General features: G+C 44.6%; 1 protein-coding gene across 8 annotated transcripts in view; it reads left to right on the forward strand.

The window, feature by feature from the left end:
• Positions 1–18,874, forward strand: part of fat3a (FAT atypical cadherin 3a) — a 241,524-nt gene that overhangs the window by 94,403 nt on the left and 128,247 nt on the right. For all 8 annotated transcript variants that reach the window (XM_049725613.2, XM_049725605.1, XM_049725607.1 and 5 more), the window contains one exon: positions 9,110–9,433. In XM_049725613.2, coding sequence (XP_049581570.1) covers positions 9,110–9,433 — 324 coding nt within the window. The remainder of the gene's footprint in view (positions 1–9,109; positions 9,434–18,874) is intronic.

Genomic DNA, 18,874 nt, shown 5'->3' on the forward strand with positions numbered 1-18,874 from the left:
GGCATGGGTCGTGTGGAACAGAATTCATGGCCTCTATTTGTACTGTAATTAATTTCTAACTGGGAGGGAGGGCTGCATCTTTGTCTCCCAACAAAACCAGCTTTGTAGAGCGTCTTTAATCCAAAGCACGGAAGACGGAAACGGGGACGCACACTTACATGCATACAAGTTACTCTATCTGTAAATACCTAATATCTGGCATGCTGTTGATGTGATGATTGTATTTTTATTTTGTGTGTGTGTGTGTGTGTGTGTGTGTGTGTGTGTGTGTGTGTGTGTGTGTGTGTGTGGTTCTGCAACAGACAGAAATACAGCACGTAAATCAACGCTCAACTTCTGACGTAACACAACACTAGTAGACGGCACACATTACATAACTAACTGCGCGTAATGGTTCTGCTATACTAAATAACAATGAATGAAATACTCTCGGCAACACACCAAACATAAGTCATCAAGACAACAAAATACATTTGCTGGCGACCGTTAGTCACCGTGCTGCTGCGTAACGGCTACTTGTACGATGCGCGGCAAACTTAAAGGAGCTGTGAATGATGTGTAACATGGAAGAGTAAAAGGAACGGAACTGGCCAGCGTGCTGAAGATGCTGACATGGGATGTGTATGTGTGTGTGTGTACGTGTGTGCGTGTGCGTGTGTGTGTGTGTGTGTGTGTGTGTACTGTACTGTATTTCTGAGCACTCCATTCTTCTCTTTGACTATCACTACAAAGTACAAGAACTCCTGCTAGATTCTTACATGTGTTATGCAGGGCGCATGCACGCGCACACACAGACATACACACACACACACACACACACACACACACACACACACACACACACACACACACACACACACACACACACACACACACACACACACACACACACACACACACACATATCTACACACACACACCACACAGCATGGACGTGTAAAGCTCTTAGGCCCTCAATTTGCGCTCATGCTTTAATGGAGAAGGTCATAATAAATTTAGACTACATTTTTCAGCCCGACTTCCCCAAATGAAACTATCAATGTCGACGAATCCTACATACAGTATGAATGTGTGTGGAGAGGAAGATATAATTTACTTCCTCAGGTTTGTTACATTGATGATTCTTTGATGATTATCTGGAATGACTCCCCGCCCCGCCCATTATACTATAATTGTTGAGAAAAAACAGACAGCAACATGGAACTCAATGATTACCTCATTAAGCTTTGACTAACATTCAACAGCAAAAAAGCAGAAAGTTGTACACACTGTACAAAACAGTTTAAAACAATTAAAATTACAATCTGAGTTCTAAAACAGAATGCAGGCCGAGATTAACTACAGGTTATGATACCCGGCAACAGAAAGCATCAACAGAAAGTATCCCGTAGGACGCTTGAACATCAAATATTTGCATCTCATATCATGCTTATATCACTGGGTAGTGATTTGGAGTGCTGAATAAATTTAGTGGAGCAGCACCTGCTGTAAGGTTTGGCTACTCTACATCAACAGCTTGTGTAATATTTTTTGTTTCCGTATTTTTAGTATCTTTACCCGGAGGATGCGGGTTTCATTCTACATCTGGCCCTCCCTATGTGGAGTTTGCATGTTCTCCCCATGCCCGTGTGGGTTTTCTCCGGGCACTCCAATTTCTTCCAGCATCCCCCCCCCAAAAAAAAAGCTTGGTAGGCCAATTTAGCACTCCAAATTGCCCCTATGTGTGAGTGCGAGTGCGGACGATTGTTCGTCTCTGTGTGCCCTGCGATTGGCTGGCAACCGGTCCAGGGTGTCCCCTACCTACTGCCCGATGACTGCTGGGATAGGCTCCAGCACGCCCGCGACCCCCGTGGGGATAAGCGGTATGATGAATGAATGAATGTGCTCAAAATTGTGGATTAAAAGGTCAATTCAATTTGGAATTCCTAATTCTTATTCAAAAGTGTAAAACACAGAGAGCTCACTAAAAATCAAAGTCAAAGTCAAAGTCAGCTTTATTGTCAATTTCTCCACATGCCAAAGACACACAAAGAAACCAAAATTCCGTTCCCCCCTATCCCACGATGACAAGACATGGCCCACAACAGACAAACAAGTAAACAAGTATAACAACAGCGTGCTGAATAAATAATGAATAAATAACACAACAAATAAATAAATAAATAAATAAATAAATAAATAAATAAATAAATAAGAGGAGCAAAAAAAAGGAGCAAGTGAGCGTACGGCAGACATACCAGAAAATAGCGCAACAGTGCCGCACGCTACGCAGAAGGGGGTAGCAAGTTCAGGGTCCTAACAGCCTGGAGAAAGAAGCTGTTGGCGAGTCTGGTGGTGCGGGAGCGCAGGCTCCTGTACCTCTTCCCAGAGGGCAGAAGGTCAATGGAATAAGGTCTGCATGAAATCACTTTAAAATACTAGACATTGTCTTTATGAAGTTAGTATAAGTATTATTGGTTTAATGATTGCTTATAGGCAAGCAAATCTGAATTATGAATGGGCAAAAACTTTAATTACAATCATTACATTACATTTGGTAAAAACATTTATCAGAAAAAGACATCCTTCCATAATTCACATTTAATCGCAATCAGCAGTGGTAAATGTGTTAAACCATAACATGGCTAGGCTCGTGTTGCTGACGGTAAGAGATGAATTAAATTAAATGGATTATTGTGAAGTAATAAAACAATTAGATGAAACCTGAGGCTGGATTTACAGATACTGTTTAACTCATTTTTTAATAACCCCAGAAATGAACGATGACCTCGAAACCACTAAATGCCCTGAATAAAAGGAATAAATACATTTCAGTTGTTGGATTCCAGCTCAGTTAATGTGTGAAGATGCCTGACTGTCCTGGGGGCACGGCAATGTCTGAGTGAGTTCATTTCAGCAAGACAGACAAACTGAGTATCAATCTTAATTGGAAATTAGGTCGGGATTAATTAAGGAAGTGATGAGCATTTACACTAATCCGTGGGAGTGGAAGACATTTGGAATTCACTACACAGGCACTTCCTGTCACGGATCGGAATGGAGCAGGGCGACCAAATGCAGCTTGGACCAGGGTTTATTGGAGAAAACAAAACTAACAGACTCGGCAAACTGACATGACTTGAAAAAAACAATAACTCGACTGACTGACCGGAACGTGAGACAAGAAAACAAAAGGACATGGAGACATCAAGACATAACGACAACAATAACACAATGATCCGACGAGGAGTGAGGGGCAGACAGGATTTAAATACAAAACACGAAACACGAGGCAGGTGACCGCGGTTACATTGATTGAGGTGACACAGGAGGGGAGGGGTGACGCGAACAGAAACCATGACAACCTAGACACATAGTAACAAGGCTGGGGACGAGACGTGACACTTCCACTGTGTCTTCAAAAGGGAGTGCCTGCCATCTGAGGTGTTGCTGCTGAAAAACAGTGACTGGGATGTCAATACAGTATGATCATGTCCTGTATTTATAAAAGCACCAGTAGAGTTGCTTTAGTAATCAGCCTTTAATAAAGTCCAAATGAGTAGGTCTCAATAAACCATAAATATCTTTTATGTTCCTTCAGCGAGAAACGTTTCACCAAAGAGCTGTGGAAGCATGAACCTTTTCAGTAATACCCATGTAAGCTGTGATGATGTAAAATCATGATTAAATGTTTGACGAAACCACACACACGCACACACACACACACACACACACACACGCACACACACACACATATACATATATATATATATATATATATATATATATATATATATATATATATATATATATATATATATATATATATATATATAATTAGCGCTTACAGAGCACTTGCATACGTCTGACAGACCTTATTCTTAAAGGCGATGAAGACAGGTGGCACATGAGCAGTGACACATTCAAGCCGCCGACTGCACACGTGCTGAGGTTAGAGATTGCACTGGCTTTGACATGTATCTTATGTATAGTAAATGACAAGGTAAAAAGGATGACTCTCATAAAATAATATTTTGTTTAACTTCTACAGACTCACGTTAGCATTATAGACCCAGCTACAGTTAACAAGCAGAAGTGGAGGCAGGGAAGCGCTAAAATGTTTTCACCATCCACAACACACAGGCAGTAAAATAAAAATTACAAATAAATTAAATTAAAAAAATAACAACAGGCAAGAAAGAGATTACAGTGCTAGCAAATTAAAAATATGGAAGTGAGGAATGACTGAAGAATAGACAATGAACTGACAACTCAGAGTCAGGCTTGGTTTTACTCATCCACTGATTGGATGATGTGCATGAAGAATTTTTAGCATACTGCTGAAGATGCAAAATGTGTCATTGTAAATAACCCAGTTTGAGCATGTTTTATTTGGCTGGATGGTACAGTTTTGACCTTAGCTCAGCTGTTATTCAAAAACAATGTGACATTACAGAGAGAGAAATAGGGAGACTGTCACGTCTCGCCCTGCTCCACTATGTGTCTGTCTTGGTTTCTGTCTGTGTGCTCGCCCCTCCCCTCCTGTGTGCCCATGATCAGTGTGATTGTTCCCACCTGCCTCTCGTTACCTGTCGTGTATAAAAGTCCTGTCTGCCCCTCTCTCCCTGTCGGATCATTGGTTTTGGTCATTGGTTTTGGTCATTGGTTTTGGTTCCTGTCGTTCGGTGTGTCGTCCTGTCTTGGTGCAGTCATGTCCTGCTGTCTTCTTGTTCCACGTCCCGGTCAGTCAGTCAAGTTATTGTTTAAGTCATGTCAGTTTACCGAGTCTGTATTTTGAGTTGCTTCAATAAACCCTGGTCCAAGCTGCACTTGGTCGTCCTGCTCCATGCTGCACCACAACCGCTCCTGACAGAATGATCCGACCATCACAACGACCAGCGCTTGGACCCCCCTCCACCACCAGCTCCCGCTGCGACGCCCGATCGTCGTCCGAGCTTGTTCCAGCGCCATGGGCTTGCAGCTGCCATCGGACTTCGCTCCCGCGACGCCGGACCCGCAGCCGCCATCGGAGTTCCTCCCGGCACCATCGCCTCTGCGAGCGTCATCGGACTTGGCTCCCGCGACGCCGGACCCGCGGCCGCCATCGAAGTTCCTCCTGGCACCATCGCCTCTGCGACCGTCATCGGACTTCGCTGCCGCGACGCCGGACCCGCGGCCGCTATCGGAGTGCCCCCCGGCGCCATCGGACTTGCGGCCACCACCGGGCTCCATCCCAGCGTTGCAGGACCTGCGGGCGTCGCCAGATTTCGGGCCAGCTGCGCCGGACCCGCCATCGTCCCTGGCCCCACTCCCACTGCTGCGGCGCGTGATGGCTCTTGCCGCCGCGCACAGCCCCGCCTTCCGAATGCCGCCGATCACGGTACGGACTTTGTGAGTGGCCGCCGATCGCGGTACAGACTTCCGGAGTCGCCGCCAATTGCCGTACGGACTTCCTGAGTTGCCGCCGATCGCGGCACAGACTTCCCAAGTCGCCGCCCTAGTGCGGTTGAGTTTCCCCGAGTTTCCGCGGAGTGCGGTTCTGTTTCCCCAAGTCGCCGCCCGTGTGCGGTTGTGTTCCCCAAGTCGCTGCCCGAGCGCGGTTCTGTTCCCCGAAGTCGCCGCCCGAGTGCGGTTCTGTTCCCCAAGTCACCGCCAGAGTGCGGCTCTGTCCCCTAGGTCACCGCCAGAGTGCGGCTCTGTCCCCTAGGGCGCCACCGGAGTGCGATTCTGTCCCCTAAGTCACCGCCAGAGTGCGGCTCTGTTCCCTAGGTCACCGCCAGAGTGCGGCTCTGTCCCCTAGGGCGCCGCCGGAGTGCGGTTCTGTCCCCTAGGTCACCGCCAGAGTGCGGATCTGTCCCCGCAGTCGCCGCCCGAGTGCGGATCTGTCCCCGCAGTCGCCGCCCGAGTGCGGATCTGTCCCCGCAGTCGCCGCCCGAGTGCGGTTCTGTCCCCCAAGTCGCCGCCCGAGTGCGGTTCGGTTCCCCAAGTCGCCGCCCGAGTGCGGTTCGGTTCCCCAAGTCGCCGCCCAAGTGCGGTTCGGTTCCCCAAGTCGCCGCCCGAGTGCGGTGCGGTTCGGTTCCCCAAGTCGCCGCCCGAGTGCGGTGCGGTTCGGTTCCCCAAGTCGCCGCCCGAGTGCGGTTCGGTTCCCCAAGTCGCCGCCCGAGTGCGGTTCGGTTCCCCAAGTCGCCGCCCGAGTGCGGTTCGGTTCCCCAAGTCGCCGCCCGAGTGCGGTTCGGTTCCCCAAGTCGCCGCCCGAGTGCGGTTCGGTTCCCCAAGTCGCCGCCCGAGTGCGGTGCGGTTCGGTTCCCCAAGTCGCCGCCCGAGTGCGGTGCGGTTCGGTTCCCCAAGTCGCCGCCCGAGTGCGGTTCGGTTCCCCAAGTCACCGCCCGAGTGCGGTTCGGTTCCCCAAGTCGCCGCCCGAGTGCGGTGCGGTTCCCCAAGTCGCCGCCCGAGTGCGGTGCGGTTTGGCTCCCCTAGTTTTTTTTTTTTTTTTTTTTTTTGGGACGTCGGGAGACGTCCCTTGTGGGGGGGGTTCTGTCACGTCTCGCCCTGCTCCACTATGTGTCTGTCTTGGTTTCTGTCTGTGTGCTCGCCCCTCCCCTCCTGTGTGCCCATGATCAGTGTGATTGTTCCCACCTGCCTCTCGTTACCTGTCGTGTATAAAAGTCCTGTCTGCCCCTCTCTCCCTGTCGGATCATTGGTTTTGGTCATTGGTTTTGGTCATTGGTTTTGGTTCCTGTCGTTCGGTGTGTCGTCCTGTCTTGGTGCAGTCATGTCCTGCTGTCTTCTTGTTCCACGTCCCGGTCAGTCAGTCAAGTTATTGTTTAAGTCATGTCAGTTTACCGAGTCTGTATTTTGAGTTGCTTCAATAAACCCTGGTCCAAGCTGCACTTGGTTGTCCTGCTCCATGCTCCACCACCCGACCGTGACAGAGACAACTGAACTTGACGTTTTTGCAGCTTTTACGTCGTACCACGCAGGTTTTTGGGACCACTAGTAATATTACTAATCACATTGGTAAAATACATTTAATATCCATCCATCCCCATCCATCAATTTTCTATACTTCTGAGATGAATCTATTCTAAATGAAATGAGCCAGGATACATTCTTGAGTGGTTGCTTGTCATTTGCAGGGCACATGCCGTCGGGAAACATTCACACTCACAGGCAATTTAGTCTTCAGTGAACCTAAGAAGCATATTTTGGGAATGTTGGATGAAGTTGGAGTACCTGCAGGAAATTTACATGGGCACATGCAAATTCCATACTGGAAAGCGGGACTTGAGATTTTAACCTCAGCAATGTGAAGCAGATGTCCTAACCACTCAACCACTGTGCTGTCATACAATAAATATAATACAAAGAAGCACTATCTACTACTGGACGGGATATATTGTAAATTTGACACATACCTAAACAACACATGGATGTGAACAGCTTGAGATGGCGAGGAGAGAGAAAGCAAGTCTAGGTTCAGGCTGCATTACTAAAGGATTACTCAAGACAATTTTGATGACTTGGTTCCACAAAACCATTGTAGTTATGGGTGAGAAGTGAATAAAGTACAGTGTATAAGGATGGGTGCACACCCTCAAGGGGCTCAGTCATAAATTGTGTCTTGAGGACGAGTGACTGACAGACTGAGGCCTGCTTGAGAAAAATTGCCAGAGTCACCCCTGGGAGGTGGTGCTGATGCGACTGTTTCTTTTGGGTTTAGCAGCTTTAAATCAAACTTGACGTACACCATTCTCCTATAACTATGAATTATAAATAAAGGGTGTGACAGTGACTCAATTAGTATGGCATTATGCGGAATGTGCTTGATTTTGACTTTCTGGGATAATGATGTAGAAAACACATACAACAAAGGTGTTTTAACATAAAATACTCCACCACAGCGGTATACTTGATTTATAGCAGTTTGTTTGCCGCATTTGTTCCTACTGAATGTTTTATGTGCACAACACATCTGCAGTTTTCATAGTTGGAACTGTATTTCAGATCCTAGTGTGGGCCATAAATGTATTCAAACTGTGCTTTCATAACACCTGTGGAATTGAAAACATAAAAATACAGATAAACAGACAAACACCATTCATTTCACGTATTTATAGTATTATATTGTGTCACTCTCAAGCAAATACGTAAAAGCTTCTATGAGCATTGCATTCCAACTGGAATACAAATAATATGGTTCAAGATGGCGGCGCGTGCACACGCAGCGGCCACTCTCTGTCCCGTTCGGTGTTTTGTGAGTGTTTACTGAGTGTTTGTCTGGCAGTTTTGTGTGTATTCGTCTCGTGTGATACGTCGTGCTACTAGTGCGGCGGGCATGTTCTGCTCAACATCGGCGGAAGTGGGTTTTATGGCGTTCTGGACTTTGGTGTGGAGAGATTTGCTGCTGGTGTTAGCGCTCGGACTGCTTCGTCATGGAGCGACGCCGGACTGGCCTGCTCTTCCTCCCCCGGTTGGACTGCGTCCTGAGCTCGGACTGCTCCGTCCTGGAGCATTGTTGGGATGCGTCGGCAGCGGGTCTGCGAGGCAGCGGAAGAGGGGCCAGCGCGGAGACGTCGGGCCAGGCTTGCGGCCAACCCAACTCGCCCATCCGTGCCTTCCATTCTCCTGGCGTACGTTCGTTCGCGGGACGACAAGATGGGTTGCGTTCGCCTGATAGGATCCACGAACCGGACAGTGCGTGCCTGCTGTGTGCTCGTGTTCACAGTGGCCTGGTTGACTGTCATCTTACCGGACTCTGCTGTGCATCGGGAGCGGCTAGCGTGCTATCACGCTTATTGTTCATTGATGTTGACTTCTTATGTTATTTTTCCTGTGTTGTTTACTTGTATGTGCGTTGTGAACTCTGTCTTGTCACCCTGGGATAGTGAGAAACGTAATTTCGATCTCTTTGTGTGTCTTGACATGCGGAGGAATTGACAATAAAGGAGACTTTGACCTTGACTTTGACTTTGAATATTGAACAAACAATATTGATTATATTGGGGGTGCATTTGAACACCATACTGTATGGATTAGGATGAATAACAAAAATATACTTTCTCTGTGTTGCAGTCTTGCTTTATCATAAAATATTGTGGTCTGACTTTCACATTTTTTCTTCCTCTAACAGGAGTGATCTACACCACAGACATGCTAGATCGTGAGACCAAGGACTCCTATTGGCTAACAGTGTATGCCAGTGACCGCGGTGTGGTCCCTCAGTTTGCCACAATTGAAGTATTCATCCAAGTGGAGGATGTAAACGACAACGCCCCCCTAACATCTGAGCCGCTGTACAGGCCATCAATACCAGAGAACTCTCCTCGAGATTTTTCTGTGGTCCAAATCCAAGCCCAGGATCCCGACGCCACACCACACGCATCGACTGATCGGCTCAACTACCGCATCATCAGCGGAAACCCGCAGAATTTCTTCACCATCAACCCTCGGACTGGTCAGTAATTATTTGTGCTTAGCCATAATTACTTGCTAAATGATGAAAAGAAATGTGCTGAATTTTCCATTAGCCGTGACTTGATTTGACAGACACCTCTTATCATTCTCCGATGCCAGTAATGACTGACACCCATTTAAACAGTTTCCACCCACATGCACAGAATGTGCATCTTAATATTAAGAATGAATGTGATACATTTGTAAAGATTGGCACATGTACACTTTGCTCACTTGAGGCTGGAATTACATCATGTCACTGTAGAGAATGATTTCACAAGACATTCTTTCGAGGTGAAAACTGAACATATAAATCTTGCAAAAAAAAGGAAAATAGCTCATCTGAAAAAAAAGACCAGTTTACAAATGAAGAGATCAGGGAAGCAGTTGATTGCTGAAGCAGAAGCAGAAAGGACTGAGCAGTCTTTCTGTAACTCAAACATGTTGAACCTGATTGTAGCTTGCTTCCACTTATCATTCTCTTTTGCCTCCGTTTATTTACTCATTCATATTAGCTGTACCCATCCTTCATCAACACAGGCAGTGATGTGAACATTTCCATGATTTAAATAATCAGAATTAAATTTAGAAACATGGAATAAATTACTGTAACAGATTATTTGATTGTTACAATTGCTTTGCCTACAGAACCCAAAAATAAGAGCTGTTGGGAATAAAGTATGAGGACTAATACTGGAATAAAAAATCTAAATAAGGATATCATTTTGGTTACTACACAGGACATAATCTGATTGAACAAACAGAGTATGACAAATTCACTCAAGCACACATGCGTAGAAACTGACGCACTTTTATTTTCATGCTGGGGCACGTCCATTTTACAGTGTTTGGGAATTTGGCAGATCATAATGCATCACACCAGGCAATCCGGCAGACCGAGTGTATTTTTGTTTAAATGTCTCTGGCACACATGACATTTTGGTGACAGAAGGTAGACTATACTTTATATACTATACTTTAGACCAAGTGAAACCAGGTTGCAGCCAGCAAGGCTGACAGATTCTGTGCTTTGCTGATACGTTCGTGGATGGTGGATGATGTCATATTTCATTCATATGACAACAGCCTATGTGCTCTACATCCTCTAAATCAGTGTAGGAATCACTTTATTGAATACATTGTTGCAATATAAAGTTAAAAAGTTAAAGTCCCAATGATTGTCACACACACAACTGGGTGCGGTGAAATTTGTCTCTGCATTTAACCCATCCCCGAAGGGAGCAGTGGGCAGCAGCGGTGCCGCGCCCGGGAATCATTTGGTGATCTAACCCCCCAATTCCAACCCTTAATGCTGAGTGCCAAGCAGGGAGGCAATGGGTCCCATTTTTATAGTCTTTGGTATGACCCGGCCAGGGTTTGAACCCACAACCATCCAGTCTCAGGGCGGACACTCTACCACTAGGCCACTGAGCTGGGATATTACCGTATTGGCCAGAATGTAAGACGACCCTGATTATAAGAAAAAAGAAAAAATACTTTTTGAACACCAAATTTAATTTTTATACAGCAAATAATTACAGTACATCTGAAAAAAAAGATAATATATTTGAGAAAAAAAGCATGTTATTTTGCCTCATTCAAATCATGCAAAAACTGTTGATCACATCTTAATATCTGAACATTTAAATATGTAAACTAAAGTGCAATCACATTTGTATATGAATGGCTTCTGGCGGCTCGGTGGCGCACTGGGTAGCACGTCCGCCTCACAGTTAGGAGGGTGCGGGTTCGATTCCACCTCCGGCCCTCCCTGTGCGGAGTTTGCATGTTCTCCCCGAGCCCGCGTGGGTTTTCTCCGGGCACTCCGGTTTCCTCCCACATCCCAAAAACATGCTTGGTAGGCCGATTGATCACTCCAATTGTTGTCCCTAGGTGTGAGTGCGAGTGCGAATGGTTGTTTGTCTCTGTGTGCCCTGCGATTGGCTGGCAACCGGTTCAGGGTGTCCCCCGCCTACTGCCCGATGACGGCTGGGATAGGCTCCAGCACGCCCGCGACCCCCGTGGGGACTAAGCGGTTCAGAAAATGGATGGATGGATGGCTTCTGGTTTTTAAAATGTAAATAAAACAATCTACTGTGATGAAACAACAAAATTGCAATAACTGCATTAACCATCAAAGTAAAGTCTAACTGTAACTGTAGTCTTGAAACAAATCTGAATAAGGAAAAACATTGCAACCAAATAATGCAAACTGCTACCGCTATTTTTATTTTTCTTCTTCGTGACAGGGGTTCGCTTTGGCCTGGGGAGTTAAGTTCAGCATTCGCTTTGAAGATATATGGCGCCACCTAGCGTTGTGAATGAGAATAATGTCTAGACCCCCAATGTAAGACGACCCCCACTTTTTCAGTTTTATTTCAATACAAAAAACACCGTCTGATATTCGGGCCAATACGGTAATACTATTATCATTTTATTTATATTTATATTATCAAGATCATTTTAAAAGGCCATGGCACAAACTGGTGTGTGTGTGTGGCGAGGGCACACCGACGCAAGATCAGCGGTTCAAGGCAGTCTCCAAGTGTCGACTTTAAACCATCTACAAGTGCAGTTCCTTTTATAAGAAATACACCGTATTTATTCTAATTATTATTCCTTAAAGGCATTTCATGAGGTGAAATTCCACAAAGCAGGAGGGGCAAACCCATTCGAGTAATCAGTTAGTGTCAATTTTGCTCTCAAATGCACAGCTAAACGAAAATATGAAGATGAACACAGGACGTTTTTAACAGAGTGGGAAAGTTTAGATTTTTTTGTTGAACGTAATGGCAAGCCATTTTGCCTGATATGTCAAACGTCATTAGTGCATTTCAAAGCTTCAAATCTTCAGCCCACTTCAGCTCACTCCATGCTAACATCGATAAGGACTTTCCAAAAGGGACTGAATTTCGCAAGCGCAAGTTGGACACTTTGAAAAGTCAGGCAGAAAAACAGGTACAGTTTTTCCAAAAAATTACGACGCACTCAGAAACTGTCATACTTGCATCGTATCAACTGGCTTGGAACATTGCATGGGCTAAAAAGCCATACAATGAAGGGGAGTTCGTTAAAAATTGCCTCAGTGACGTGGAAATCTTGTCTCCTGAAAACGACAAACTAAAATGAATGGTATCAGACATCCGACTGTCCCGCCACACTGTTGAACACAGAATGTCGGACATTAACAGGAATGTCAAAAACATGCACGGTAGGCCGATAAAGCACTCCAAACTGTCCGTACGCCGTCTACTGCCCAAAGACTGTTGGGATAGGCTCCAGTATGCCTGCAACCCTCATGAGGAAAAGGGGTTCAGAAAATTGATGCATGGATGGTTTCTAACACCTCATGCTCTACCACAGAGTAAAATCCACCCAGTCTTTGATTTCGACAGGGATCCGACACATCCTACTTTGGCGAAAGGAAGACTATGCCCTGGAGTGGTCGGCACATAAAGAGAAAGAGCTTTTCCATTTTACATTCGCCTACTTGAGTGTGCTTGAACCCCAGAATTCAGGCAAGTGAACTGAGACACCATCACTGTTCCCGGGTAAATTGAAAATATTCTCTTATAATCAACGATTCAATTTGTTCAAAGTAGGTGGCCAAGGCTCAGGTCAACAGCTTCACAGGGCTGCACTAATTGCTTTGTATGTACATGAGTCATGTCCTCGTTACAGCCTGCCAGCAGCTATAATGACAACATAAAATCTGAGTGCACGGAGGAGTACTGAAGAGAAATAAAGTTTGAGAGATTTGCAAGTGGATGCAATAAACCAACAGAGTGTAAGACAGACAGAACACGATAGGATGCAAACACAACAGTAAACGCTAAATCAGAGATAAAGAATGATCCTGATTCCAGGCTGATGCGATGAACTATAAATCCCTCATCAATGTTTCATGATGAGTGATCAAATATTCAAGACCTGCCATCAAGAAGAGAGACGATCAAATGGGTGTGGAAAGAAATGCACAGTCTATGTGGAAAATGCCAAGAAAATGAACACAATATTATCCCAAATGAATTATTTGAGATGCAAATGCATTGGATATACAAGTAATTCAGTATATTGCGTGTAAAGGGATCTGGGATATGTACAACTTGACCATTACGCAAACAGGAACTGAATATAGAGGAAACTAAAGGATTTGGGAACAAACTATAGTTTCTTCCTTTTCCAGTTTGCAACAAGAACAGTTTCATCTGTACCTTCTGCAAGATAATAGGGTGTGCCCCTGGGTATTTCCTCCATTCAGTGAAAATATATATATTTTTTGTGAGGTCCAAGGTCCCTATTGTTGAACTTAAAGGCCTCGGTTTACAAACTAGCTCCAATTGCAGACATGGTTTGGTCAGGGGCAGTGTTTTGAAACAGAGTGGCAGTGGACGTACTGACACCCACTTTTTGGGCAGAGTCTGCTTGATTTGACACATTGCATTGTCTTTTTTTGCTACCACGTATTCCCTGCAATGTGCTCACATACTCGTAATTGCTTTTTGGTGCAATTACTGAGTTTTACAACTGTGTGAGTGGTCTCTGAACACCCCCCCAGTGTTGTGCCAAACACCAGACTTCCAGGGAGGACCATTCAGCTGAGTGCGGCCGTTTAAAGCACCTCCTTTTCGGATATGCGGCAGAGGTGGTACCCCATACATGGACTTCGGGTGAAATGTGAGGCAAATGAATCCTTACCACTTTAAATTAACTATAGAACAACGTACGAACAATTCAGCTTCCATAAAGCCTCTTGGAACATGCCGTGTTTGCATATGTTGGTAACTGATGAAAGGAAATCGACAGATGTGACAGGGCACTTTGGCTGCAGAGAGACTGCTCATTTCACTTAAATCGGCCACGGAGAGTTAAGCGATGGTCTGCACAATGATTTTTAATGGGGAAATCATCAACTATAATCAACCAAGACATGGAGGGGGAGGGGGCTATTCCTCATTAAAAGTGGGCGTCTTTAAAGGCATTTGTTGTTTCTTTATTTCTCCAAAATGAATGGATAAAATATAAAATGCAAACTTTTTTTAATTTTGCTGATAAAAATAATACATATATAATCTGGGCTAGTTAGTGAGAAATTAACCATCCTCGCTTTACCTTCCCTTTAAGTTGGGTAGATTTTGGGCACAGGAATTGGAAAAAAAATCCACAAAATTGGAAGCATTGAAGCATATCCCTGTCACAACTCGTCCCCGGTCGTTTTATTATGTGTATATGTTGCCATGGTTTCTGTTTGCGTCGCCCCTCCCCTCCTGTGTCTGCTCACAATCTATGTAATCGCCGTCACCTGCCTCTCGTTACCTGTCACGTATTTAAGTCCTGTCTGTGTGTCGGATTATTTCATGTCTTTCTGTTCTATTTCTGTTAGCCAGCCCTGTCAGTCAGTCCTATTGTTGTTTTGTTAGGCCGTTATGTTAGTTTGTTCGTTGTCTGTTCCCCTTCATCCTTTATTCCAACACCCCTTTCCCTCAATAAACCCTGGTCCAAGCTGCATTTGGTCACCCTGCTTCATTCCGATCCGTGACAATCCCCAAAAATATCATACTGAACTAACAAAAGAGAAAAGAGAAAAAGTGGTCTTGCTCAACACCTAATCAATTTAAGAACTGGGTTTATCTTACTCATGCTTTTGTTTGTAATGTCAGGCAAATTACCTTCTATGCACACCCCATACCCTAACCTCTGATTTGACTCCCTTTAACATTTATTTATGTGTTGACAGGACAGAACTGTTTTTTCTCTGCATCTCATTTTTAATTCACACTTCTGCCTAATCTCCACAGTGCACACACACACGCGCGCACACACACACACACACACACACACACACACACACACACACACACACACACACATACATGCGCACGCACACGCACGCGCACACTAACACATTCATTTGCCATTATCTATTTTAATATTTTTCCTCCATATTATTACTGCGTATCCAATTATACCTATGCAAGATCACCCAACTCAAGTCAATTCAAGTCAAGTCAAGTCAACTGAATATCAGTAATGAAGAAGTTCCCTGAAGCTGCTGTTTTTATAGGATTAATACTGTACATGACGTTATTGGGCCACATCAAAGTGTGAACATTCCACAGGCAACATGAATTTGTCATGTTTTATGTTAAAAATAATTTCTTATTGATTGTTCTTTTAAACATGGTAAATAGTTTTCTCCACAAAAGTCACAAACATTTCCAATATTCAAGTGCTGATGTTCTTAAAGACTAGGGGCCCTATTTTAAGGCCCAGCAAAAGTCTTGAGCAAAGTGCAGTGCAACTGTGCGCATGTGTGTTTTCTCACTTTGGGTATTTTTGTAGATGGACACAGTTGGAAAGAGGTGTTTGCGCTCTGTGGGAATGAACACATCCAACTTACTTCCGAGCCAATGAAAGAGGGTCCACTCATTGCCATTAAATTCAGTACAGGTGCACAAAATAGCGTATTTATTCTAATGATCGCCCATATTCTAATAATCGCCCAGTGTGTGTTAGCGATGACATAAATAAAAAACATTGATACCTCTAATTATTGCCCATGCTGCTAAAATTGCTGCGATTGGCCATTGCGCCCGGCCGTTCCGATCAGCGATTGCACGCGATCATTCTGATCGACCAATGTCGTTGCGCGCCGCCGCTCCGATCGACCATTGCGCGCGGTCATTGCGCGCCGCCGTACCGATCGGCCATTGCGCGCGGTCATTGCGCTCCTGTTGGATTGCCGCTGTGGGAATGTCGCCCTCTGGCCAAAGCCCAAAAGTAAATGAATGGGCCTTAGCACATTGCGTAATTTCAACCGAGAGGAAGTGTGCAACTTGGGAGCGACCGTTGTGGTCGGCCATTGCGCGCAGCAACTCCGATCGGCCATTGCAGTTTCAACCGAGAGGAAGTGTGCGGCTTTGGAGCGGCCGTTGCGATCGGCCATTGCGAGTGGCCGTTCCGATCGACCATTGCGCGCAGTCGTTGCGCGTTTGAAGTATGTTGCGTTCCTTAAGAACGCCAGTGAGATGTAGGTATTGCATACTACATAAGGAAAATATACATATTATCGCCCATTTCAGTGCCCCTTGGCGATCGGAAAAAAAGTGTTCTCTATTAATCGCCCACCCCCCTGTTGGACATAAACCTTCTCTAATTATCGCCCTGGGCGATAATTAGAGAAGGTAATTAGAGAACGATTGCTTTTTTGTGAGCTTGTGTGTATTTGACCTGGTCGCGGCATAGGGTGCCCACTCGAAAAGCGATTTGAAAGGTATGTCAACTAACCCATGAATAATTTTATAGACCATGTGTAAATCAAAACGTAATCTTCTAAGTTCTAACAACTCAAGTTTTGCAACCTCCAAGCGAACTGCGTACGGTACTTCCGACAACCCAGGTGCCTTGTGAACAATTTCTGCACGCTTTCAAGTTTCTTTATGTCTCCGAGCAAGTATGAATTCCAAACTTGCGTTGGACTTTCAAGTATGGGCCTGATGCAGGACTTGTAAATCGAAACGAGCTAAATACTGCCAAAATATTGAGCAGAGTATGAATGTACACGTAATGTCATTTTTTCTAATGATTTTGCAAGTAGTACATTATTAGTAATTGTTTTTCTACATTATCATTGTTGGGTCTAAATACGATTAGACATTAAATCACTCACTGGAATGAAGAGGAGAAGACAACCAGAACAGGTTTACAAATCGCGAGGAGAACGATAGAGAAAGCAATCTCAGTTACAACCTCCATCAGTTCTGAGTCCTTACTCCACGTGCCCCTCTTTTTAATGTTATGGTTGCCCTGGTTACAGAGGCGTTGCTACACTAAAGGGGGGGAATTGTGTCTGTAGCAACCCTGATTAGCAAAAGAATGTAGTGTGGTGTGAATTAGCACTTCGTTGTTGGCTCGTGACCCCCCGCAGAGGCCGTCCCCAGCTGTCTTCCCTCACAGTTGGCTGACTCGTCCTCGACTGTGGTCAAATACCTTGAAGCACGTTGATTGCCGCTTTGCTGTGGAACAAATGCAACTAGACCTTTGCTAACTTTATCTACTTGGTAAATTAACACATAATAATAATAAGTAACTTGTCCTAAACATTTCAACACACATTAAGCAAACGTGAGGTAACCGGTATGCAGTTCCTTAAACAAACATTGAGTAAATATGGGATAACTTTTATGCAACTACTTCTAACTGTATGTAACCCTTAACAAAGAAAAACAGGTCTGATAAACTACAATCTATGAACCTAACCTATATCTAAATGAAAAGAAATGAAGTTCCTGTGAATCAAACAAAGAACATGTCACCTATGCAAATAAGCCCTGCTCATTGTTAGTGAAGGCCTCTTACGGGAACGAAAACACACAGACAACATAAGGACAGGAAGGATACAAATGGCTGACAGGGATCAAAAGACATCCCTATCACTAAAAAGGAAGAACCTAGATAAAAGGAAAGATAAACTCGTAAAGGTGAGGCGTCCAGGTCTGGCAGGCCAAAGCTTCACTTAAAATTATTCCAACAATCATGATGAGGTGTCTTGTAGTATTTTGAGAGGAAAAATCGGTTAATGACTTTGCATGTAGTATACACTTTTTTTTACACTGCCATGATGAGGTGTGTGTAGTATTCTGAGAGGAAAAAACGTTCATTCATTTTGTGATGATGAGGTAATAATGTGAAACACTGTAAACACGTCGCAGATGCACTGGACAAGGACAGAAATGTAGTAACAGTGGGCTCAGAGACCTTAGCAGGGACTCTTCAACAAGTAAGGAGGGGAGTACAGAAGTATAAGCTTGTGTTGAAGACATTTATTTCATCTAATATATTATTCATATTTATTCTATAATGATCACTACTACCAGTACATTTGCACCATTTTTTACTATGGCAGATTTATGTTCCATGTATTAAAATGCCTTCATTTCAACTCAAGCGTGCACTGTTTGAAATTATAGTATTCATTATTCATTTCTAAGCCGGTTGAAAAATGACATCCACAACATGGTTGTGCAAGAAACCGTACAACAGTTGTATTGATTTCCCAGAGGGTGCTTTCTTGTGTCAACCAGAGATGACAGACATCCGAGTCATTGGAATTTTTTTCATTTGACTAATCGGATTCCATATATTCTTGAAATGGCTGATATAGTATGGGTAGAGGAGAATGCGATTTGATTCTGATGCCATTGTTTTATTTTCCATGACCTTTCTTATACTTTGCTGTTGGCTTGTTTCTTATTTTTGCTCAAGTAAATTGCAGATTTTGTGGCAGCGTTCAGCCATTCATTTACTGCTTAGACTTCAGTACACGCATCTATATGGTAATCAAGTCACTCTCTCTTTCTCAGACCCACACACAAGCCTCCTCCTTTACATTCCATCCCTCCTACTTTTTTCCACACTCATCATTCTGCTTGATTTGCTGTAC

Source organism: Syngnathus scovelli, chromosome 7 (genome assembly GCF_024217435.2).
Source record: "Syngnathus scovelli strain Florida chromosome 7, RoL_Ssco_1.2, whole genome shotgun sequence".
Taxonomy (NCBI): Eukaryota; Metazoa; Chordata; class Actinopteri; order Syngnathiformes; family Syngnathidae; genus Syngnathus; species Syngnathus scovelli.